We start from the raw sequence: 26668 nt of genomic DNA on the forward strand, positions 1-26668 counted from the left end.
TTTCAAAGTCCGCTGTTTTATTTGGCCTTGTACCTGCATTTCCTTATTCAGTAAGTTAATGTTTCCTCACATGTGTCCAGAAAAAGTAAACCAAAAATTTTAATCTGATTGTCTAGTGATCTCTGAGATTTGTAGATCACACACTGTAACAAAATACAGAAGCCTAAATGGTCTTGTATTTCACATCACTATAAATGATATACTATTATTTATTAAAAATCTATTTATTATAAACTATAAAATATATCCTGATAATGTAATCAATATATAACAATTGTTAAAGATAATATATTTAAAAATAAAGGTGACATAAATTAAAATGTGACTTACAAATTTGTTTTTTCATATGATTTCTCTGAAATTCAAGCTATAGTTTAATTTTGTTTCAAACAGTTTAGTCTTAATATAGAATCTTTAAAAATTGTTCAAAGATAATATTAAAATCTTCTGACACTGAGAGTAAAGGACTGCATTATTTTCAGCGTTATTTAGGAGGCAAATTCTACAAAGACCAATAACTAAGACTTGGCAAATGTATGCAGATGCAGAAGATTTACACAGCATTCAAAGCATCATAAGATCAGAGAATCATTACCTGAAACTTGCAAAGCTTCTTTGGAGTATAAAAGTTGGTCTCCTTTCTTCAGAGCACTCATCTATGAGAATTACATAATTTGAGGCAGTCATGATCATTCATTCATATTAGCTTCCATGGAACACTCAGAACAATGACAAAAACATACAATCAATCATCCAACTGTCTCTAAAATTTATGCATCACACAAATCTCTTGGTGAAACATACTCAAAATACATTTATATTGTGTTTGTATATAAGCGCTTCTGTATTAATATATTATCTTATTATGAAATACATTCTGGAGAATATGACCATCTCCTGAAAACAAGATTTAATTCTCCCCTCCCAGTCATGCCTTATCCTGCTCATACCTGCTTTGTACCACATAGCTGAGGAGCTCAGTCGATGGGACAGGAATTCTCTCCATCAGCAGGATAATCTAGAAGACCCTCCTGGTAATACAGCTCTTAGGACTGACAATACTGTCTGTTAAGGCACCTAGGAGGCCTAACACAGCAAGCTCAAAAATCTCATTTTACACACTGGAGGAAACAAGTTGCTCTCAGAAACTGGAGGTTAATAATACATGAATAAATCACAAGGAAAGTAACTCAGAAGAAAGGCCTGAAGGAACCCTCATTCAGAAAGCAAACTGGGAATGAGATAGGAAAAACCTAATGGGGAGCATAGAGATAAATTTAACACACAATTAGGAAAAACTGTCAGAGAAATCTGTGCGTGCTTTTTGACCAGTCACTTTTGGAAAGTGTCATAACTCACGGTGAAGTCTGCTGTACCCTCAGGAGAAGTGTAACAAGGTCCATATTCTCATTAATATCATAATACAGGAATGGTTGACTGAAATAGTGTTACTTCTGCAATTTCTAAGACCATGGACCTACTTGTGGTAGATACGAAATGGGCCATTACTAGGGAAGAATGCTCAGGTGCATGTACTTGAGCCAGAGGCAGGAGAGAACTGGAATCAAGGGGGGATGGAGAGGCCTCTACAGACCCCTGTACAAGTTTGGGTACCTTTGGAGTTGTGGGTGGATGGATTGTAGCATGAAAAAAGAAAGGCAAGGAGGGCACATGTCCTTCCTCACCTGCAATATAAGCATGACGTGCATGTTGTTCAGGGATGAAATGATTTATGTCCAGCACATAATCAGGTACCTTAGATACATAAACGAACACTCCAATTGTTTCTTATTACTGAATCCACAGATGAACTTCACATTGTTCTTATTAATAAATGAAAGTTTAAAAAAAACTGCCTGGAATAAGATTCAGCATGCATATGGGAGTCAGGAAGCTGTGTGGATATATTTGTTACAAATTTCACCATTTGACAGAATCAGAATGAAAAAATAAAAAGAAAATAGGGGAGAAAGAGCTGACACCCAAGGTGAAGGCAATGTCATTGGCAAATAGATGGTCAGTCCTAAGCACACAGCTTTTGTGAAATGTGCCACTTCCAGGAAAAGGTAGAACAAATTTTCAAGATTATTTCAGTAGATGAACACCATCCACACCACCCCCACAACAGTGAAAAGTATCTATTGTTTTTTGAATTCCAAACACTAATGAATGCTTGGGGGCTTGATTCTTCACAGGTGTTTACTGTATCAAGATGTTTAAATGCATTTGAGCAATATCAAGAGAAGCTCATTGCTATTCCAAAGTACAGAAACCCAAATGGCACTTTTTCACAAGCAGAAACTGTCATTTTGCTGTGTACGAGGTTGTTCTTCTCTATTTAGTAATGAAATAAGGCCCATCTTGTGCTCTTGTGAATCTGTTTTCACTTTCATTTATCACCATAACCTTTGTAATTTACTACAAAGAAAAGTCCAATTCACATTTACCTGTTGCCAATAAATGCTCAAATAATCAGCGTTAGGTGAAGGATTCTAACATCCACATGTAGAGATACAGGAAGATGAAAATGTTTTGTTGTAAATGTTTTCCTCAAGAAAGAGGTTCTGGAATATTCATTATCAATGAGAGCAGAAATAGTATTTTTATAATAAAATGAAGGGAGAAAAAAGAATGAATAAGAATATTCTTTCTATGCATGACATTCTGACAGATTATAATCTTAGACTCTTTGTAGAATGGGAGAGGAAATATCTATTGTTGTCGCTTTACTTTCTTTATTTTTAACATCATTGCAGCCTAACTTTCACTGTGCTTTGACTGTAAGACCCCCTAATTGGTAGAGCACATGGCTAATTGCTGACACCATTAAATAGAAATTTATAAAATTATTAGTGGGAACAGAAAGGTCCATATAACAAAATGGTATTTTGGAGAAATGAAGTTAAGTTCTCTCTATAGGAAGATTCTTTAAACAAAGAACCTCACTAAATATTAAATAATTTGAAACTTTTAAGATAAACAACTACAGATATTACTTGTTCAAACATATTTTAAAATGCTTTATAAAGATGGTAGAAGAAAAATGGAGTATTTCATGAAGACTCATAATGAAAGTTCATTTTCTAAGGGGTATAAATACAAATTCTGATGCCATACTCTAAAGTGACAATATTTTCCCTGCAAATTGATTTGGGTAGTAAACCAAAGTAGCTTCATGTAGAGAAAAGAATGCGTATGTGAAATTAGTTTAGAATTTCATCTGAAAAAGTCTGCTAATTTTATGAGTCATTAAATTAAATTACTAAATTTATTTTCCATTGCATTGCAGAACGAACCTTACTTTGAGCTGGATGATGGCTGGAGCTGCACTGTTCTTCTGAGTCCAACAAACTTTCAATTCAGGGACTCCACTGGCTTCCTTCACAGCATGTCTAGGACCCTGGTCACCCAACTAATTCTTCATTCCTTGAATATAATACCCACTTACCTACTGGGATGAGTGGAGGAGTTTGGCATATGTGAGAAGAGCCAGTTTATTTGTATGGAAAACTTATCATTAGCTCATTTCTCAGCAGGCCTGTAACTTCAGTGTCAGCAGAAAGGTGACAAGACCCCATTGGGGAGGATAGAACACGGTAGTTGCCAGCGGAGCATTTCACCTGTCTCTTAATACTTTAATCTCTGTGGGATCATAGCCATTTGGGGAGAGCTGTGCTTGAAATTTTTCTCTAAGTTCCCTTGACATATAGCATGAAGGATCAGAGCCATGTAATCATTTCCTATTCTCTCATTTCGATGGTAAATACAAATTAGTCCAAACCCAATGCCTATTTCACAATGGTTGGGCTCTGGGGTGAGAGACTTGTCGAAGCTCCTGTGATTTCCCAGAAGCTTACATAATCACCTCCCAACAGTGTGTCTTAGGCACCTTCTTCCCTAGCCCATTCCCAAGTGGAGCTTGCGGCTTCCAGGAATTACTGGTCACATATCCTATGATTTCCAAGTTTTCAGATTCAAATTCCAGCCAATGTGACAAAGTTAACTGTGAGTGTGAAAAGAAATCACATAACAATTGGGAGAATAGAAGCAGAGCTCATGGATGAAGGTTGAGGTAATTAATAAGAGGCAGAGTGAACAAAATTGAAGCTTTGGCACATCCATTCTAAATGAAAGCCTGATGATCAGCTTTCACTCTCACTAAGAGGTAGGAAGAAGCTATTACTTTCTCTGACAAGCACTATATGCAAATATTCTCCAGTCACAATATGCTTTACCAAAATGATAGACAGAATTGTGAGATATGAGACAAAATGGGACCTTGTGAGCTACTAAAAACACATAAGAAAATATACTCTTGTAGCTAGTCCCACTGATGTCTCAAGTATAATATTCAGAAGATAATACTTTAAATTAGCTATTATGAATAAGCTAAACATTAATACAAATATAATAGATGATAAGATTAGCTATTTCTTAAGACAAATGTAAACTTCTAAGTAGTTTATTCAAAACACTAGAACTGAATTCTGCAATATCAACTATATAAAATTTCTCATGAATGCGCCTGGGGAGGATCTGACATTACACAAATATTCCTCAAGCCACCACATGTTAAAAATCAAGCACCACGTGTGGTGCAGGCCATGGTCACAATCTCGCTGCTTGACACAGCTCCAGTGAAACCGAGACTATGGCTGAAACCACGACACCGTCTTTTGCTTTCGCTTTCCGCGGTAGTGATTACCTCGGTGCTGTACTCCCCGGGAAATCACTGAGAGGATAAAAGTCAGTACTTCAGAAATGGTTACTAGGCCGGGATTACAGGAAGAAATTGTAAATCCATTTACAGAAAAGCCCCTCACTTGTACCTCCATGAGTAGTGGGGACGTGACATCCATATGCCCTGACTGTACAAGGGAAAATTGGGACATCAACAAATTCATGACGCAGGCGCCCCACTGTCTGGCACCTGGTCACCCTTGGCCAACACCCGCAGGGCACACAACAATGAGATCTGACGAAACTTGGCCTAATGAGGTAGCCTGACCTTTCTAAAATGCTTCCTGTTCCTCAAATGTAAATCTGATGAGTTAGCAAGGGTTCACATAGCACCCAGAGGAGTATTTAGAACTGGGTGATCTAAAATAGTTTTTTAGATGATATCAGCTTTTCTTTAACTCTGTATGAAACACACTGTGTATGGACCCACATGGTTACAAAAGCCTTGTGTAATCAAAACATATATAAGTAAAGTGATTTCGGTATCACTCAGACAGACAAGCTGAGCTGCCGACCCTCCACTCAGTGTGTGTCTCATTCTCTCGTCGCCGACTCCACACCTCCTCTCAGGACCTGAACCCACTGGAGCTGGACTCCGGCACATGTGAAATAAGGTGTTAAGAGTAGAATGCATATAACTAGGTTAAGAAGCATTCTGAACATATCAGCAATTAGAGCACAAGTAAGGAAAGAAAATCTTTGGAGAACAAGTGGTCCAACATGTCAAACCTAAGAGAATGAATCAACCATGAATCTGAATGTATATGTTACCCAAAATACAGAGAAAGAAAATGATACCTCAGCACAACATATTGAAATTGCTGCTGACCTAAGAGAATGAGAGAAATAGTAAAAAGAGCTAAAAAGAGACATATCAAGAGATGAGAAATAAGACAAGTTAAATTAAAAAATGCAAATCAGAAAAAATGTGAAAAGTTTAAATGTTTTCCCATAAGTTTCTGCACCTTTGAAAGAATTTTTAAAGCATGGGAATATAACAATTATAGTTTTAGGTGGATATTGATCTTTCTAAAAGGTATTGATCACAACAAAAATAAAGGATGTGTGGAACACAGAATGGAAGTTTCTTCAGTATGCTTTAGTGATAAGTGCTTGATATATGGAAATACAGAAAGGAATTAATGTAAATGGTTAAATATGTGAGAAAATATAAAAAAGTCTTTCTCCATTCATGAATTCTTAATAGTCAAAGGACTGCTTAATTAAAAAAGAACAATATATTGTGCATCATAGAACATATATGTAATTAAAATATAGCATAGATTACAAATATGGTGTAAAAGAAATGCAGTGTCAAGGTTCCAAATTTCATATGTAATATTGATTTAGGGTCCTAGGACAAGTTAAAGATATGGATTTTAATCTCTTGAATGGTAGTTCTCCAACTTTTGGAGACCAAAAACATTTTTCACACTTAAAATTTATCAATAACATCCAAAGATTTTGTTCATCTGGGTTCTATCAAAACTTACTTTGTTGGATATTCACACTGAAAAATTATTACAATATTCATAGATAGTCTTTTAATTATCATGGCATTATACATGGATAAACCAGTGAAGTGTTGAAAATTTTGTAAATCAAAAATGCATTCAATCCACTTGCCCTACTAAACTTCATAGATTAGAAACAAAATATGCCAGAGTACCAGGTTTTCACCATGGTGACCATGTGCCTAGATGTAATGTGTGGGTCACTGCCACAGTGCCAGGTTATTGGCATTTTGCCCATAGCCAGGGGCTAGGTGACCTTCTGCATATTTCCCTGTTCCTGAGACAAGATAACACCAACCTAGAGACTGTGAAATGTGAATTACATAACCTAGTCCCCAACAGTTCCTACTTCTTGTTTCTATAATTATAGCAGTTGAAACAGTGTGACTTGAAATTGAATGGTGCCTAGGTGTTGTCTGGTGTGGCTTCCCCTGAAGCACACTATAAGTAAAAATATGAGACCAAAACACACTAATATAGTCAAGCCATCACTTCTGAGCCTTTTGGCTAAGATCAAGTGTAATATAATGAAGCCAGTGTAAAATCCAAACTGAGCTTTAAGATAGTTACATGGATTAAACCGATGAAGAGTATCAAATTTATCCCAATCCTGAATTTGCTTATCAAAATTTTGAATTTGCTGAGACATAGATCATATTTCCTTTTGCAATGGCCTCCAAATCAATAGTTATATTACTATTTATAACACCCTGTATGTCCCTTTTTATATGCTCCCAAGGATGAGTATATTGGTTATACATGAGAGGAGTCATACAATATCCAGTAATATTAAAATGACACCAAAGGACCTGTTGTAATTTTAGGCTTTCTATTTGATCTCCCATCCACATTACAGTGGTCTTTAAAATGCTGATTTGTGACTGTAATTTTACATCAATAGAATGTTGCATTTTCCAAGCCTTGTCTGCAATTCTGTTCCAATTATCTACAAAATGAGCAGTCTGTATAGAATGAGTAAGAGAAACTGAAGATACTGGAATGTTAGAAATTAATACCAAAGAAACAATTCCAGCAATAACCAATCATAATGTCTTTTTTGTTTGGTGCACAAAGTGATCAGTCACTGATTTAAATAGGTAAATAGTGGGAGTACTGGCCCACAGAAAGGTGAGATTTACTGGCACCTAGATTCCTGGCATTCACCCTAAGACTAGCAGGGTTTTATTAACTAGGGCTCCAGTTGATACACAATGGCTCAATGTAAACTATTTGCACATTAATAAGGTGTGATTCCATTCAGTATTCCCATATATAAAGACATAAGGGTTGTAAGTATGTATGGAAAACTGTGTAGTCTTATTCTTCCAAATTGGAATGTTTGAGGTATTTGTAGTAAATTTAGTCACATGCCCTTTCCACAGCTGACCACTGTAATCAGTTTCCCAAATGTTTCCTGAAGGGGTCTGGGTCTGCCATTGATAATGGCCTCTAGTAATAGAGGGCTAAAACTGGACTCACACCATTAAAGTTATTCTTCAACATCAGAATATAACACAGAAATTTTTTCCATAGTAGTGAATATACCAATGCTGTTTGACTGTATGTCAAGTTGAATGATTATTGTCTCTCCCTACTAATTTTATTCAGGGGCCCCAATCTATAAACTCAAGTTGATTTGGGTGTGTTCTTCACACCTTGTCTCCTTTATAGGAGGTCCAAGGAAGCAGGAGCATGCTAATCTGTGGCAGCCCGAGACGTATATTGTGTACAAAGGGGAACATTGGGCATGGAGGTGTATACCCATTCCCCCAAGATATTAATACATCCCAGTCCTAGAATCATGAATTGTTTTTCCTGGTCGTCCACCCAGATTTATGGCCAAGGAGACATGTAGTAGTTAGATTGTAAGGACCTAGAATTGATACAAAGTGTGGATATAAGAAGTGTGATGTATAATTTAAGGTGATATTAGTATCTATAAATTTGGGGGCCATATGAGGCACTGGCACACCATCTAACTGATCATGATAAATTTCTGGAGGAAAATCTGCCCATGTAAGGGATCATAACAAAGTGGATTTGGGGTATTTGCACAATATTCTTTTCTGAACACAGGGCTTATACATACTGTGCAAGTGATGATGGCCATCATGGCAATATACATATTTTCTGGAGTATGCAGGAGGCCCTGGCTTACCACTAACTTTGAGCTTCCTGGGTCATCTTCTTCACTTGACCTCATATCATGGGTTTCACTGCATGTGTGGTTCTCAGTGGCTAAGGTGTTTCTTCCAGGGTCATATGAAAGAAGGCTTGCTCTGGTGGGTATGGTGGTAGCAGGTTCCCCCATGGGTTTGGAGTTGTCCTCTCTCCATGGTTGCATATCCCAGGATCACACCCATAATGGTGTTCCATTATCTGTTAATACACAAGCATACCCTTGTCCCCATGTTATTAGTTGCACTGGGCCATTCCACTTTCCTGTCTGGACATCTTTCCATAAAACTTGTGCCTTAACCTTATCAATAGCATCATATTTCTGCCAATGGAGCTCTGATGGAGTATTTTTGCTCTCTGCAAGTGGATTCAAAAATTTAAAGTGAAGGTGGCAAGATCTAATTGTGCTTGTGGAGAAAGCTGTACTCTCATTTTTTGTTTTTGTGACTGTGTTTTTAAGGAGAGATATGTATGCTCTACTATTCCTTGGCTTTGAGAATTGTAGGGAATGCCTGTAAGATGCTTGATACACAGGAGCTGAAAAAAAGGAGAATAAAGTTTTACTGATATATGAAGGACCATTAGCAGTTTTAATTGTATGTGGAACTCCCATAGCAGTGAAAACAGACAATTTTGTTGAACATGTCCTGCTTTCTTGCCACTATGGTAGGTAGCATGAAATATATGAAAGCAAGTACTGTGGATACATGGACATATTGTGACTGTCCAAAGGACTGGATATGAGTAACATCTATTTGCCAAATTTTGTTTTTTTAAGACCTCAGGGGTTACATCCCTCTGCAGGAATGGGATGGGGGATGGCTGACAAGTGGGACAGGACAAGATAATCTTCCTAGCTTGTGATCAGGACAATAGAAATTCCTTTTTTAAGGCTCTACTCTTTTGATGATTATATGAGCAGGAACACCTTGCCAAAGCAAAGCAAGTAACATAAGGAGCCAAAGAATCAGCCTGTTGATTACCATACACTAAGAGTCCTGGTAAGATAGAATAGGATCTAATAGGTCCAATATAATAGGGATCAGAGCAGCTTTGGTACTCCTGCTGTAATCTAAGGAACAGATTAAACAATGGAGAGTCTAAAGTAGCTTTCAAAGTAAGTAGCACTTTCTAGTCACTGGGTAGGCTGAATCTCTAGCAATATTTACATGAGTAACCTTAGTAATCTTTATAATATATAAAATAGTCATTTCTGATTTTTGGTCTGAGAGTACAGGGGTTAAAATAACATGTTGAAAATCCTTACTCCAGATAGCTGCCTTTCTCTTTGAGGGATCCATCTGTAAAATAAGCCTGTGCATCAGAAATGGAGTTTAGCTGTGCAATCTGAGGTATTATACTAGAGTGTTTTAGAAAAAATTGCAAGATAGCATCACTAGGAAAATGATTGTCAATTTCCCCTATAAAGTCACCAAAAGCAATCTGCCAATAAGCAAGTTGTTGTAATAAAATTGAGTATTGAGCTAATTCTATGGGTAATATGATCTGAGAAGGATCATTACCAAACGATTACAGTGAGTTCTCCCAGCCACTACTACTCTTGCCATTTGTTCAGTATATAACTTTAGTTTTTACTATCTGATTAGGAAGGTATAGCCATTCAATAGGTATATGGAAAGGGAAAGGGGATGTTACCAGAGACCTCTGGAGTGGTCCTGGTCTCTTGCAAGCCAGTATGATGTCCATGAGATAGGAAAGTGGGAAATAGAAAAAAATACACAGAGACTTGAGAGAAACTATGTCTAAGGTTGATCCAAGCTGCTCTGGGCAGCAAAGACAAAAGACTCCAAGGACATTCAGTGTTTATTTATTACAAGCATGGAAAGAGGGGAACCTGGAGAGGCCTTGGAACACCTGCTGATAACAAGTACCAAGCAGGTAGGACTGTAGAATGAGAGCACAAGCATATCTTTGCTGAAGAGAACAAATGGTTAATTCAGAGGGGAAGGATTTAGTTGAAGTCAGTCAACCTTGACAGGGAGTGAACACAGCCAAGCTCTGCTACTTCCAGTGTAACACAGCCGAATTATGGAGGGGCAAGAAGCTTGTGCCACTATAGCCTGATAATACTGAGCAGAGATGTCTGCTACAAATGGGGAACAACTCAGAGCTGTAAAATTTCCCTAAGAGCCCAGTAGGAGAATGAGGAGTATCCAAAACATAAAGAATAAGAGATTGGTGATCATTAACCTTGATATACTTGTTGTTCCTGTAACATTCTTTCTATTAACTGTAATTTTTCTTGTGTTGCAGGAATTAATTGAGAAGAATTCAGCTGAGGATTGCCTTGTAAAGTATTATAGAGATGTTTTATTTGTTAGGTGGCAATATCTAAATTAGGGCAAATCCAACTAATACTGCCCAATAATTTTTGAAAATCATTTAAAGTCAATAAACAATCCTGTGTTATTTTTATTTTTTTGAAGCCCCACTGTCCATTCTGTGAGCCAAGTTTCTAAGTAGAGATATGGGTTCAAGGTCTGTACTTTGTCAGGAGCTATGCAAAGACCATGGATTTTAAGGTCCCTTTTTACTGTAGCAAACAAAGCATATAGCTGTGTTTTTGTTGCCAAGGACAGCAAAATGTCATCTATATAATTTCTTTTGAGCAGATTGTAAGGCTTAATTTACAAAATGCTAATACAGGGTGGAGCTGTTTATCATTCCCTGAGGTAAAATTGTCCACTGATATTTGCTCATAGGTCCTTTAAAGTTTGGGTACAGAGAAAGCAAAATACTGGCAATCAGATGGGTTTAAGGGAATTGCAAAAATAATAATCTTTAAGATTAGTAACAGTCAATGGCCACTTTTGAGAAACAGCTATAGGAGAGAGGAGACCAAACTGTAAACCTCCCACTGGCTGTAAACAAACATGTAGTGCTCCTAAATCTTATAACAATCTCCACTTTCCAAATTTCTTTGGAATCACAACTACAGGAGTGTTCTGGGGCTGGTAGATGGTTCTAAATGCCCTAATTGGACTTCTTCTTGCACTAAAGAATGTAAGTGTTTCAGCTTCTCTTTATTTAGGGGTCACTGATCCACCCAGATTTGGATATTTATTTTCCGTTGAAATGGCAAAGCTGACCTGGGGAGAGAAGCATCAATGACCCCATCAAAAAGGGAATTTATATTCTATCCCTGCCTAGTCTAATCTAGGAACAACTGACAGCAGCTCAGGATTATCTTGCAAATATTTTCCTAAACCAAAATCTGATTGATCTGATTGATCTGTCTTTTTTGTAATTTGTTTTGCAACATTAATAGGATCATTAGTCAGTATAATTCTCCATTCCTTTAAGACATTTCTTCCCTATAAGTTTACCAACATGGGAGCTATATAAGATTGAAAGATCCTGTCTTGATTATCTGGCCCTGAGTAAGCTATAGGAGTTAAAAACTTTGCAATACTTGTTGAGGCAAGCCAGAGGTGCCATAATGGCCACCTTAATGGCCATAGTCCATTAAGACATGGCCACAGCTTTAGTGGGCCAGAGCGAAGGCCATAGTTCAATGGGCATAACACACATACAGGCTTCTGTATCTAGCAATCCTTTAAAATATTTGCCCTTTGTTTTCATTCTACACCTCACCTAATTCTTGAGTAAAAATAAATTTCTTTACTTGGAGTACTGCTAAATTTCCCCTTTTTTTGTTCCTCCCTATATTGTATCATGAGGAACCCTACTATAAGAAGAAATATCAAATGAACAACATAACCACCTGGCTCAAAAACCCAAATGTCCAAAGAATAAGCCACAACTTGGATTTCTCCTTCATAATCAGAATCAATTACCCCCAGCATAATAGTTATATATTGCAAATTTAGACTACTTTTACCCATAAATAATCCTAAACTACCCTCATGGAGTGGTCCCCAGATCCCCATAGGTATCTTTACAGGCTTAACTCCCCTGGTAAGCATTACTCTCTGGGCTGCAGGATAATCTAATCCTGCACTCCCTGGAGTTCTGAGAGTGAGTGAAGCAATGTTCCATCCAGAACCCTGGATAGATTGCTGGTCATCGTCAGTACTGGAAAGGCCCCTGTTGTTTGAAGGGCCTGGGATTGGGCCTGGTTCCCATTTCCCATAATGGAGGTGCCATTCTTATGATATTTAGAGTGACAATTCTTCACCTAATGATTTCCATTTTCACACTGAGGGCAAAGACCAGGGATCGGACCAGTATCTCCCTCTTGGGGAGGCAGAACTGTGACTCTTGATTTAGCCAGAGTGGTACACTGCTTATGAATATACCCTGTTTTTCTGTAGTTAAACCTTGGATATTATTGTTTTTTGTGTTCTTTGTAAGACTTAACATGCCCTGAGCTACCATGGAGCTCTTCTAAGACTCTATTCCTATATTTTGGCAAGTTAATATAATTTCCAAGATTTTTTGTAGCTCTCACTACCCCCAAAGGCTTGTTCACAATCCTCATTTGATTTTCAAAGGCCAATTGCAGTATTATTATTTCAGCTGCCTGTGCATGGGGAATCTATGGAATGCCTCCTGTAGTCTAGCAAGAAACTGAGTATAAGGCACCATGTAAAATGTGTAGAAAAGACTGAACTAGAGTGCCTTATTCAGGGATGGTGACCCATGCCCATTTCATCAACAAATTTATCTGGTCATATGCCTCATTAGGATGTCATTTGCTGTGCAACATCTGTGTAAGATCTTTCACCTAACAGCATATCTTGTGTAATGTCTGCCCTGCCAGCCGCTCTATTTCTGCCTGCTTGTTCTGCTGTAAGCTCTTATAATTGTACATTAAAATGAAGATATTGACTTGGCAATAAGAAGAAATGGGCAACATGTTTAATGTATTGTGGGGCCATACACAGAGCCCCCAAAATGGAGTTTAAGAGCCCCGGTATAAAAGGCCCTTATGCTCTGTTTTAATACCTTCAATACCTTATATCTTATTTCCTGATATTCATGAATCACCTGTTGAGAATCATCAGGGTCTGGTCTGACTACAACAGAGAAACAGCACAGCCCAATTGGATCCCCTGCCATAGTAGCTTGTTAAATGAGCTCAGCTACCTTTTGGGGAGCATGACTAAGAATAAAAGATACAGAGACAATTTTCAAGATACAAAGGTAGGACCAGGAGGAGATCTACCTTTAGTGGACAGACTTCAATAAAACTTTGTGGTTGGCCCACTTTTGTCAGCCAATGAGAAGTGCAGAGGGGAGGGGCAGCACACATTTCATGGAACAGCAACTAAAGAGAATGGGTGGATAAGGGTTAAATTAATGAGGAACCAGATTTTCTCTATACCCAACTGTCCCCAGCAGATGCTGTCTTGCCTTAGGAGTGCCAGGTTATCAGCATTCCACCTACAGCCAAGGGGCCTTCCACATACTTCTCTGTTCCTGAGGCCAGATAACACTGACCTCGGGACTGTGAGATCTGAGTTATGTATCTAGTTCCCAACATAGACAAATTCACAATCATAGACACCGGCACTTGTAATTACAACAAGAAAACAAAAAGGAAAAGACTCACTATGGAGAACAAAGTTTCTAATGACACAGAATTTCCATGACTCAATTGATGTTTATAAAATGTCCCACCCAAAAACTAAATATATAAAACTAAATAATTTTAAGGAGAGCCCATGCAAACTAAGAAATGTACATTCTTTTTAAGTACAAAAAGTACATTCACCAGCATTGCCATATACTGGGCAAAAGTTTCCTCCAAATAAAAAGCTATACAAATTACATTCTAAAACTACTAAAATATACCAAATATATAATTATCATATATGGATATTTATCAAAATTAAAACCATAGGACATGCACTTATAAATAATTTTTTTAAAGAAAAAATCATGAAGACAGAGAATAGTTTAAAAGTAAATGAAATCTCATATTTTGTAGCTTATGCCCTATACAGTACCTCATTAAATGTGTAATTTCTAAATTTTACCTCAAGAAACAGAAATACAAAATAAATGCTCTACATTTAAATGATTGAATTTTGTGCCTGGCCCCATTCATATGTTTAAGTCTTACTCTCCAAGGTATTGGTGTGTGAAGGTGAGAGGTATTTAGGGTGGTGACTACATAATGGGATCAATGGTGGTATCAGAAGAGAAGACAAGAGACCTGGCTAACAAAGCTCACTAAGAAAGACAGTGTGAAGACACAGTGAGAACATGGCAGGTCACAAGCCAGAAAGTCAGCCTGGATCAGATATTGCCTCTTGGGGCACTTTCCTCTTGGGCTTTCAGCCTCCACAGCTGTGATCAATGTCTGTTTTTTAAGCCACCCAGTCGCTGCTACTTTGTTATAATACTATAAGCTAAGACACTCTACTGCCAGTTTATGAAGATAGAAAAAATTTAATTAAAAATAAGGAATCAAACTAAAGATTAAAAATAACCATCAACAAAATAAAAAATGGTAGGAAATCAAGACAGAAAATCAACAAAGTTTTAAAGTGGTTATTACAACAGATTACTGTAATTAATAAACTTCTAGAAAATGAATCCCAAAATAAGCAGGAACACAAGTGACCCATATGAAGTATCATAGATAAAACAACAGGGGCATGGAAAAAGAAATACTATGAACAGTTTTATGGCAATAATTTGAAAATTTAGGTATAGTGAATACAAACTGTCAAAGATGCAATCAATCTAACACAATTTATTCAGAAAATAGAGGAGGAATGGGCATATTTTAAATCTTGTCATGAAGAAGGCAAACTTTTGTCAAAGGCTGAAAATGTTGCAAGGAATGAAAGTTATAGGCCTTTGTTATCCATGAATGTAGAAGCAAAGCTCCTTAACCCAATATTAATATAAGGAATCCAGTATCATATTAAAAGGACAATGAATTATGTAAAAGAGTGATCCCTGAAATGCATGCTTGGTTTATATTAGAAAATTAATATAATTCAAAACAAAAGGATAATAAAGAAAATATATAATCTTAAGAGATGTGTGAAACATTTGAAATATTTTAAGACTTCTTTGTGATTTTAACAAAATATTCTTTTGGTGATGAAACTTCTTAGGACCTGCTTTCCTAGCAAATTTCAAGTACCAAAAATCATATATTTTTACTTGTACTTTAACATTTGCTATCATCATCATGGAGTAAGTTATGACTCCAGAAATCATGTATTTCAGAACTTTGTACAATTTAACAACCTCTCCTCATTTCTCCCACCTCCTGACTCCTAGTAGTCACCCTTATACGCTGTTTCCATCAGTTCAGCATTTTGGAAAAGATTTTGCAGACAATAGAGATCATGAATTGTCTTTGCCTGCCTGGATTATTTTACTTTATATAATCATAATGAAAGGAAGTGTGGGGTCTTTGGTGCCCAGAGCATCATTGATCAGGCCCAGAACCCAGTTTCTTCTCTAGTTTCTGTCTTTATTCTTTAATTTACCTTATGCTTTCATGGCTCATAGGAGACCAGGACCCATTTTTCATTCTTCATCACTGTGGAACACAACCCTGGCATTCCAGTAACAGCTTTGAGAGCTCCTCCATGATCCCAAGAAGAGGAAATAACTTTTCTTCTGAAGACTGCAGAAGAGAAATGACAGTTGAAACCACGGAAGGTGTTAACATTCTTGTGTATCTGTATGTTCTGGAAGATGAAAAATAACAGAGCAAATAGCAGCTAGCAGCATACCACAGGCAGCTGGAGAAGACATTGTGGAAAAATGGTCTGCATTTGTTATTCTCAGCTCTGCCAGCTATCTGAGCCTTCATTCATCCTTCCATCTGTTATTCAATAGCACCACAGTCCATTGGATTAGAGGGTTAATGATGTAAAGTTTTGATGCATTCAGACTTCAGATGACTCTCATTTCAGAGTAGTCAACACTGATTAAAACTCAGCAAATCATCGTCTCTCTTAGTTATATTCATCATGATCTCTTAATACATTTAATGCTTTTTATAATTTCCTTAGTAAAAAGAACAAGAGGAACATTTAAGTAATCAAATATATTATAAAAGCTATTCATAGTTTCTAACTAATACATAGATCCTAATAGTAATCTGATTGTGTGGAGCGTGGCCTAACAGTCTTTCTGTCATAAAGTTTGGCAAATAGATAATGTTTTGTCCATTATTCTCTAAATGCTATCTCAAATACTAATTAATTTCATCAAGATATTAAACCAAAAAGCATATTCATAGCGAAAAAAAAGAGAACGTATGGGAAAGGTGGATATATTAATGAACTTAGTTGTGGTAATCATTATTACTATACATATTGATCAAATACTACCTTGTATACCACATATATAAATCTTATTTTTAATAATTCTTATTTATAATTATAAATCATTTCATACCATTATGTATTTATATTTATAAATGTAGATCCAAACAAAGCAAATAAATTAGGAATCTGTGAGAATTTCTTTATTCTCACCAAGGATATCTCTATAAGTAAACAAACAAACTCCCCTTGTATGTGGTGCCATAACAAAATCATGATGTCTGGATAACTTACAAAGAGAGGAAATGTATTTTCTGATGTTCTGTGGGCAGAAAGTTCAAGATCAAGGCATTGGCATCTGCTGAAAGCCATCTTGCTGTCTGCAGTCTCTTTAGAAGGTGGATCAGTCAGCTTGGAAAATGCTATGCAATACTGTAAGTGATGTTTGTGACCATTTATCTGGAGTATGTGCCTCAGGATTTCTCTTGAGTTCATCCCTAGGAGGAGGACTGCTAGGTTGTGGGTCAGGCAGATGTGGAGCTTGAGTCATTCCTACTGCCAAGTATCTTTCCCAAAATGGTCACAACAATTGATACTGCTACTAGGGGTGCTCCACATGCCTGCCATTATGTTCTATCCTTTTGAAAAGAAAATGTTAAAAGATGTATTTTAACCTGTAACATTTTCTATGCATGCAGTTCAACATGTTAGATACATTCACTTAATTGTGAGACCATCATTACCATCTATCGCACATGTCTATTCAGCTTAAAAAATTGAAGCTTTATGTTCATTAAAAAACAGTCACTCAATTGATTCTCCCTTCCCAGAAACTCTGGAATCCACCATTCTATTACCTGTCTCCATGAGTTTGACTAGTGTAAATATGTCGCGTAAGTGGAATGATACACGTTTTTTTATTAGTACATGTTTTCAGTATCCGTCTTCTTGTGACTGGCTTGTTTCTTTTACAAAATGTTTATCAGTACATGTTTGCAGCACACAAGGATTACATTTGACATGAGTTTTGTACATATATATAACATATCTTAATTATTTTTACATCCCATTCTCTGCCCTCCATCCCCCTCCATCTCTCAGATCCCTTCCCATTCTATTGGGATAATACATTCAGGGTTTATCAGTATTATCCCAGGTCAGAAAATCCTTCTTTTTGTGACTACACAATACTCCATTAAATGAATACACAGGTACGATGCTTTGTTCATTTATTCATCTTCTGATGCACAGCTAAGTTGTTTCCAACTTGTAGTTACTGGCCACACACCTGCAGCTCCTGCCAACTTCCAGGTGCCACCTGACCATGCTGGGGCTGCACTGTGGGCCCTTGCCACCTCCCCAGCACTGGGGCACCTGCAGCTCCTAGCTGCCTTACCTTATCATCAGATCATAATTTGAGAGTTGTATATACACATATAAGATGTAAACATACATAAGAAAGGTTTCCAAAGTATACATGTGATAACTGATGGAAATATAGATGTACAGAAAGAAAAGAATGAAGAGATACATACATGAGGAAATACCGAAAACATCTTTCTCTTTACTTTAAAAAATTTTTATTTTATGAAAAAATAAATCAAAATTTCATAATTAATTAAAGAATAGTGATAATTATACTATGTACTGTTATCTTCAAGGAGCTACTCCGAGTATGAGACAAAACAAAACAATTCTTACAAAAATGAGTTGGTAGTATTTTATTACTGATTTAGTCTCAATGCCCATTATTGAATTATTCAGGCTTTTAAAATTTTCTTTGTTCAGTTTTGTTAGTTCATATGTATCTAGAAATCTCTCCATTTCTTCTGAGTTGTCATAATTTTTAAGTTTACACTTTACATAGATTTTGATCACACTTCATGAAACTACTTGCCTGTGATAATTTCAATATCTGTGTTACCTTGGTTTTGACAATTGTTTTCATTCTTTAGATTATGTCCCATTTTCCTGATTTTTTTATACACTGAATAATTTTGAATCACATCTTAGAAGTTTGTATTATCCTGTGTTGAGAGTCTTGTCAAAATGTGATAGAAAATATTTAGGTTTTGTTTCAGAAGGCGCTCTACACTATTAAGTTCAGGCTGTCCTTTATTTTCAATCTTCCATGTGTGTTTGGACCTCAGCTATCTTTGTTTGGACCTGGTGCCCTGGAATTTGGGTTAACAGTGATCTCAGATTGGGACATACACAGACTTAGGGAACTACTCCTCGGCTGTCTCCCCTCTGGAACTCTGTTACAGACTCTCTACCCTCAAGGCTCAGTCTGGTCTGTTTTCACCAGAAGGGCATGATTTCTATTATCACTGCCAGATAATTTCATGAGTCTGAAAATCCATGTGAGAAAAGAAACAGGAGACTGACAGCTATGGAGGACACACCTCTGTGTTTTGGCTTCTTTTGTGAACAGCTTCCCTGAATTTCTTTACTTGTCAGAGTCCTCACATAGATTCTTAAGAAAATTTTATGAAAAATATTTGTTGAAATTAGCACAAAGAATGGGTTACATCACAATGGAATTGAAATTCATCCACTATTATTTAAAGGACATGTCTTAAAGTAAGCATTTCAACTTAAAATTTTTAAGACTAATTTTTATTTCTTTAATAGTTCTCATGATCATATTATATACATGGCTATTCTCATATTAATAATATTGGAGATCTAAGTTTTTAATGACTTGTACAGACACTATAGTCTGAAACATTAGATAATTTAAAAATACCTACAGATACATACTTGATAAAAAAAATCCAGAGATCTATTGAGAAGAATTATTCCTTCCTCTTACCTGCTCTAGAGAACTGAAATCAGTTATTTGTAAAAACATCTTTGTTAAATTTGAAATCAAGCTGGGCTTAAAGGAAAACTTTCATTACTATCATATGAAAGAGGACTGGATTTCCTGGCTCCTTTGTCACTTGTCATCTCTTTTTCTCCCTAAAGATCTGCTTAATGTGGAACCTCAATTCCACTGTCCAAGTGCTGCGGACACAATCAGAAGTTGGAAATTCTGTTCCCTGTCCTGACAGACCACATAAAAAATTACCTTGCTTGTCTCTGAATGTCTCAAAGGTAGTGCAGTTTTGATTTGCTTAAATCCTGGTTTTCAATAAATTTTCATATTTAGATCTTGGAATTACATGTAATTAGGTAAACACTCATAAGGATTTAACTGAATTTTGTCTTAATTTATCAAGAATTCACAGCAGGAGATTTTCACATTGAGTACTTTGTAATACCATCTACAGTAACAGTACTCACATGACACGTTTAAGGAAAAGATTCCTGACTCACTTCACATACATACTGTTTTTCAGAAAAAGTCTGTTTTATAAGAATTTCTGAATTCAATAGGTATATATTCTCTGTTGTTTCAAACATTCTGTTAATTCAAGAAAAATAATAGCATAGATTTCATTTTCAAAATGGGTATAATATCAACATTTGCTATTGAAAGCACAATACTAGAAAAATAATACAAGAATGGTTGTAATTATTATCTGGTTTATAAAACATAAATAAACAAGACACGAAATTATGTTATATTCTGCCTATTACTATCTACCTGTGTTTTGTACTTATAATCTGTACATTTTTATAAAAATGTATACATTTAGCAAGGGAACAGATAATGAAACTTGATATCATTCTTTTGTATACTGATATTACTTAATTATGTCTAGAGAATAAAGATCATAATTATTTTACTTTATGGAAGTTGTGGAGAATTTTCCAATCCCATACAAAAGCAATGGTTAAAATTATACCATACAAATGTGCTCATATATTCAAAACTCTAAAGCACATCACATACTATTTAATAAGTTATTAAAATCATCAAGATGTTTTTCCAGGATTTCTGTTCTTTTTCAATTACTTTTTAAATAAGGTTCTTGAGGTATAAATGAAATAAAATGGATATGTGAAACATACAAACCAATAAATATCACACATAAAGCTATGAACACAATAACATCCCAATATTTTTTCTCCAAATTTGTAATGCTTTCTTCCTCTTTCTTCTATTTTGTTTATTCTCAGAAACCAGTGATACACATCATGTTCTTTAGAGTTTGAACCAGGCAAGATTTCTGCTTCTTATAAGCGAGGTTACAATTAGAAACCTGTGTTCCCTCAGTGAGATATACTGTTACATTACCTATTATATACTTAAAAGGAACATATATCAAAGTAAATATGTTTAACAGAGAAAGCACAATTATGTATATTTCAATATCCAACAGCAATTTCAGGCAGTTGCTCACTGTCAGAAAAATTATTCATCATGAATTGAAAAATCATTCACTGTCTTTCCCCCACAGGAACATGAAGCACTTGAGCATTCGTCTTTCACTACTGATGAGCACCGAAGGACTGATTGTGGCATAGCCATTACCAAGCAGCATCAGGACACAATGATGAACTGGGTTAGTGTTCCATAGGACTGAAGAGGTGGAGCAAATAATACAGTCCAAACTGTAAATAACAATAAAGAAACTCATGAGCAACAAAATAGTCCGTGTGGCTCTTTGTTCTGCGGATGCTCTTGGAGACAGGCTGGTGCTATGAAGATGCTGGGACTGCCTTTTATGCTTGCACAAGAGAATCACCATGTACCCACTTGAGAGTGCCATGAACCCTATAAACAACATGTACTGGAAAGTCATTAGTGAGAAAAATGTATACTTGATGAAAGAACTAATGGGCAAAAAGGGGCAGGATGTAGTGAGAAACATAAAACTGTGTGAGGTCACATTGGGTATGGCAACAGTGGAGATTAAGATCCGACCATTAATGATCATATTGAAAACCCATAAAAAGAGATAGCAACACAGGTTCTGATGCAGGGACTTCTGTTTGAACTTTGCCAAACAGGAGCTTCTGGGGTTGAGGGTGATGGCCTGGATGAAACTCAGCAGGCAGGTGGTACCAATGGAGAGGTCCTGCATCAACCTATTCAAATAGATAACAGAAGTACATTTGATGTCATTCCCCAAATCCTGATACCCAAAAGTGTCTACAGCTATGAAACTCACAGTTGTGAGCATCACTATGTGGATAAGGGCCAAGTGACCAATGGTCAGATCAGTAGGCTTGGGCCTGTGCTCCAGAAGGAATGTGAGGACATGAAACAGAAGCAGGATCATGTTAGCTATGATCCCAATGCTGACTTCAAAGAAAACCATGTGTTGTATGCCAATAAGACTGGAAAATCTGTTTATTTTCATCTCTTGGGGGAAGAAGCATCTAGCATATACCTGAGGAGAAAAGTGTGGAAAATTTATCACATACATTACCTTCTTTATCACTCTCAACCAAAAGTGTGCCTTCATAAATATATATAGATTCATTCTCAATAAGTACTCAAGTCTGCCTCACGTCCTCAAGCTTCTGGGTTCTCTCTATGGTCCCACCACTTCCCAATCAAGGCTGGATTATGGATTTCCATGGGTTCTCACAATACCTCTGTTATTCAACTGTCATATTATATCAAGTGTCACATTTTTGTATCACTTTTAATGTCGAAAAATCCATTGTTTACTTTGCCCTTGTCTCTGCATTCACTTATTCAGTAAGTTAAAGTTTCCTCACATGATGTGCCCATATAAAAACAACTAATATTTTTAAAAATTAATTTTATTGGTACATTTTAGGTATATAATATAATGACATTCATCATTGGAAATTTGCACCTTTACATAATCTCTCTTGGTTCTTATTTTTAAAACAACTAATATTTTAATCTAATTATCTGGCTACCTCTGTTATTTATGCATTACACATTGCCACAAAATACAGAAGCTTGTATTTCATGTACAGAAATTACATAAAAGATTGAATAAAAACCTACTTGTAAATTATAAGATATATCAATGTAATGTTTAAAGAAATGACATTAATGGATGAATAACAACACTTAAAGATAATGTGGTAAAATTAAGATAAATTAAATTAAAAGTTGAATTACAAATTTGGTTTTCCATGTGATTTTTCTGAAATTAAGATATAGTTTAATCATGTTTCAAATAGTTTAGTTCTAACTAATATATAACCTTTTAAAATTGCTCGGCATAAAATTAAAATCTTCTAACAACTGACAAGATAGGGCTCCATTTTTATCAACATTACTTAAGGGGATGCTTCTCCAAAGAGAAATGACTAAGGCCTGGCAGATGTGTGCAGATGTGGAAGGCTTACATAGCATTCATGTTATCATGAGATCAGAGGGTCATTACCTGAAAATGGCAAAACTTCTTTGGAGCATAAAAGTTGGTCTCTTTTTTTTCCAGAGCACTAATCTAGAAAAGTGACAGAATTTGAGGCAGTCATGATCATCAACTCATATTAGCTCCCATGAAACACTCCAAGAAATTACAAAAATATGATCAATCAACCAACTGTCTTCAAATTTTATGGACCATACAAATCTGCACTAGTGAAACACATTTCAAATATCTTTGTATTGTATTTTTATGTGATATAAAGAAAGTTATATAGCTATATCTGTAGTAAGATATTATTATAAGGAAATGTATCCTGGGAATATGAACACCTGATAAAAAGAAAATAAAAGTAATCCTACCCTCCCACTCATACTTCATCCAGCTCATATATGCATATCACCACTCAGTTGAGGAGCTCATCTGAGAGGACAGAAACTCTCCATCAGCAAGATGATCTAGGAGACCCTCTTAGTAATGCAGCTCTTAGGACTGACAAGCATGCCTGTTAAGGCACCTAGTAGGCTTAACACAGTAAGCAAAAAGAATCTCAGTTTACACACAGGAGGAAACAAGTTGCTCTCAGAGAGACTGGAGGTTAATAATACATGAATACATCACAAGGAAAGTAACACAGAAGAAAGGCCTGAAGAAGCTCTCATTCAGAAGTCCACACCCCAAAAGCCTATTGGGTAGCATGGGTATAAACTAACTACACAGGAAGGAAGAAATGTTAATGGGAAACCTGTGCATTCTTTTTCGTCCAATTTATTTACTTATTCATTTTATTTTTTTTCCCCCATTAAGTTTATTGGTACATTTTTGGTATAAAATACAGTTACATTCATCATTGGGATCTTGTACCATTACATGAGTCTCTTGGTTCTTATTTTTTTTCCACCTTCCCTTGCCCTCCCTTCACTCCCTCCACCCCTCCCTATTTGCAAAGAACTTGTTTCCATTTTTTTTCCTCTTCCCATATTTTTTCCTTTCCCTTTTTTCCCTTCCCCTACCCCTCCCAATTCCCCTGCTCTTTTAGACCTTTTCTTCCTGTTACACAATATCAGTTATACATTTTTAAAATAACAATATTAAGATCTAGGAGACATCACCACAGATTTTACAGAATTTAAAAGGATACAGAAAGCATATTACAAAAATCTGTTTTGAAATAAATATGACAACTTCCAAGAAGTAATTTGGAAGACAAATTAATGAAACTAACTCTGGAGGAAATATAAAATTTGAATACCACCTATTAAAGAAAGTATATTCCTAGCTTGAAAACCTACCTATATGACAACAGCAGGCTCATAAACATTTTAACTGATAAATTATATCAAACATTTAAAGCAGAAAAAAGAAGGAACACTTCTACCCTCATTTTAGGAAATCAACATTGTGCTAATCCTAAAACTGGATAAAGATAATAGAGGAAAGAAGTATGAACATAGATAGAAATTTGTTTAACAAAACAAACTATTGGAAGTCAGATCTGGCAGGATGTAGAAAGTGGTTTTGTTATAGGGATGGCAGTGTTGGTTCAGCATTGGAAGATCCACCCCCAAAAGTCATCATTTAAACAGAGGAAAGGAAAAAGCCATATGATCCTGTCACTAGTTGGAGAAAAAGTATTGGACTAAATTCCACAGCTGTTCATGGTAAAAGCTATCAGGAGACTAGAAGTAGAACAGAAACTTCTCAACAGATTAAAGACATGTACTCCATACTTCCAGGGAGAACGCCTTATATGAATGGAGAAGATACAATGCTTTCTCCTTAAGGTGGGGAACAAGGGCAGATATGCTTACTCTTTATCTGTCCATTAAACTTTGAAACCTAGGCCCCACCAAAATAGTCTGGCAATAAAATGACACAATTAGGATAGGATTGGCATGGCAGAAGCAAAATCTTTATATGTAGATGAAATGATCATCTACAGAGAAAATAGTAAGAAATCTCCAGGAGCCCCTAGAACTTGTACTTGAATTTAGCAGGATTAGAAAACACAAGGTATATATAAAAATTCAGGTCTGTGTATACTTGTTATAAATGAAGAATTGGATATTGAAATTTAAAAGTTATATAGGAGTACAAAGGACCTAGAAAAGTTAAAAACAAAAACAAAACCAGTGTTTGAAGACGTTTAGTACCTAATTTTAAGACTTCTTCTAAAGCTACAGTAATCAAGGCAGTGTTGGTGTAAGGAAAGACATATATAGATCATTTGAATAAAACAGAGAATCTAGAAATAGGACCACACATATATGGTCCACTGAGTTTTGAAAGATTATTTAACATTAGCATTTTATGGAATATAAACGCAATTCAAGAGCCGAGGAAGAGATAATGTTTTCAGCAAACGGCACTAGAACACCTGGTATCTGTATATAAAAAATTAACCTCAACCCTTTTCTTCCATACATGAAAATAACTTGAAGGGATCTATGAACCTAAATAAGAAAACCTAAAAATATGAAAGTTTAAGAAGAAACTATAAGGGAAAATATTTATGAATTCAGGGTAGGCAAGAATTACCTAGGATACAAAAAACATGATGTATAAAAGAAAAAAATTGATAAATGAGATTCCATCAAAATTTAGAACTTTAAATGACATCATTAAAATGAAAAGTAGTCCTTAAGCAGACCATATTTCCAATGCATATAACCTATGACCAGAATATATAAAGAATTCTTAGAGCTCATTAATAGACAACCCAATTAAAATGTAGACATAAGAAGATAATAAATAGCCAGTATAGCACAAGAAATGGTGTGCAACTCTAGAATCAGAAAAATTCCAATCAGTACAATAATAAGATTTAATTATACACTCATTAGGGAGTTGAAGTTAAAAGTTTTCAAAGCCTTGTCATGACTTTTTCTTTTTGTTGGATTCTCCCCCTTTGGGTTTAATTTGTCATGCCCAATGGATTCATTGTTCTGGGTTTCCTGGGGTTGTGATCCTCATTGTCTTTTCCTAGGGTATTGTCTAAAATTTTTTGGAGTGCCCGTTTGGTATTCATGAGGTTCCTGAGGTGCTCTTTATCATGAAAGTATCTTATTTCTCCATCAATTTTAAAAGATAGTTTTGCAGGGTACATCAATCTGGGTTGGAGGCTGTTTTCCTTTAGGGCTTGAAATACATCACTCCAAGCTCTTCTTGCTTTGAGGGTTTGTGTTGAGAAGTCTGCTGTGATTCTGATGGGCTTTCCTTTGTATGTGATTTGTTTCTTTTCTCTCACTGCTTGTAGAATTTTGTTCTTCTGTTAGATTTCTGGAATCCTAACTATTATATGCCTATGTGTAGATTTTTTTGATCAAGGCTAGCTGCAGTCCTATATGCCTCACTTATATGTATGTCAAGTTCTTTTCCCCTTCTTGGGAAGTTTTCTGCCATCACTTCTGTGAACAGTTTTTTTTATGTCATCTGCACTCTCCACTCTTTCTTCATTGACTCCAAACAGTCTTATGTTACTCTTCTTTGCATCATCTAGCAGCTGCTGGATTGATTTCTCATGTTCTCTGACAATTTTAAAGCAATTTTTCTTTTCCTGGTCACTAATTGCAATCTTATCTTCTATATGTGAAATTCTATCCTCACATTGGTTCATTCTGTTGCTCAGACTTTCGATGGAGTTTTTAATCTCTTGGAAATCTGTTTGTATCTGTTTTATGGATTCCATTTGTTTCCTATGTTGGGATTCCATCATGTTCTTCAGATTCTCTATTTTTTCATCTGCGTCCTCTCTAGATTTATTAAT

The 26668-nt window shown here is 35.9% G+C and overlaps 1 protein-coding gene across 1 annotated transcript; it reads right to left on the reverse strand.

Annotated features, from left to right (window-relative positions):
• Positions 1 to 20979: 20979 nt before the first annotated feature.
• Positions 20980 to 21909, reverse strand: LOC101717050 (vomeronasal type-1 receptor 90-like). The gene has a single exon (XM_004863434.1). The coding sequence runs from the start codon at positions 21907 to 21909 to the stop codon at positions 20980 to 20982; it is 930 nt and encodes a 309-aa protein (XP_004863491.1).
• Positions 21910 to 26668: the final 4759 nt, after the last annotated feature.

This window comes from Heterocephalus glaber, unplaced genomic scaffold (assembly GCF_053883595.1).
Source record: "Heterocephalus glaber isolate CG9 unplaced genomic scaffold, H.glaber_assembly_v1.0 deba00001428, whole genome shotgun sequence".
NCBI lineage: Eukaryota > Metazoa > Chordata > Mammalia > Rodentia > Bathyergidae > Heterocephalus > Heterocephalus glaber.

Bases quoted from the DNA above. Each gene is read 5' to 3' on its own strand.
- LOC101717050 (XM_004863434.1), bottom strand. From the start codon at position 21,909: ATGAAAATAAACAGATTTTCCAGTCTTATTGGCATACAACACATGGTT.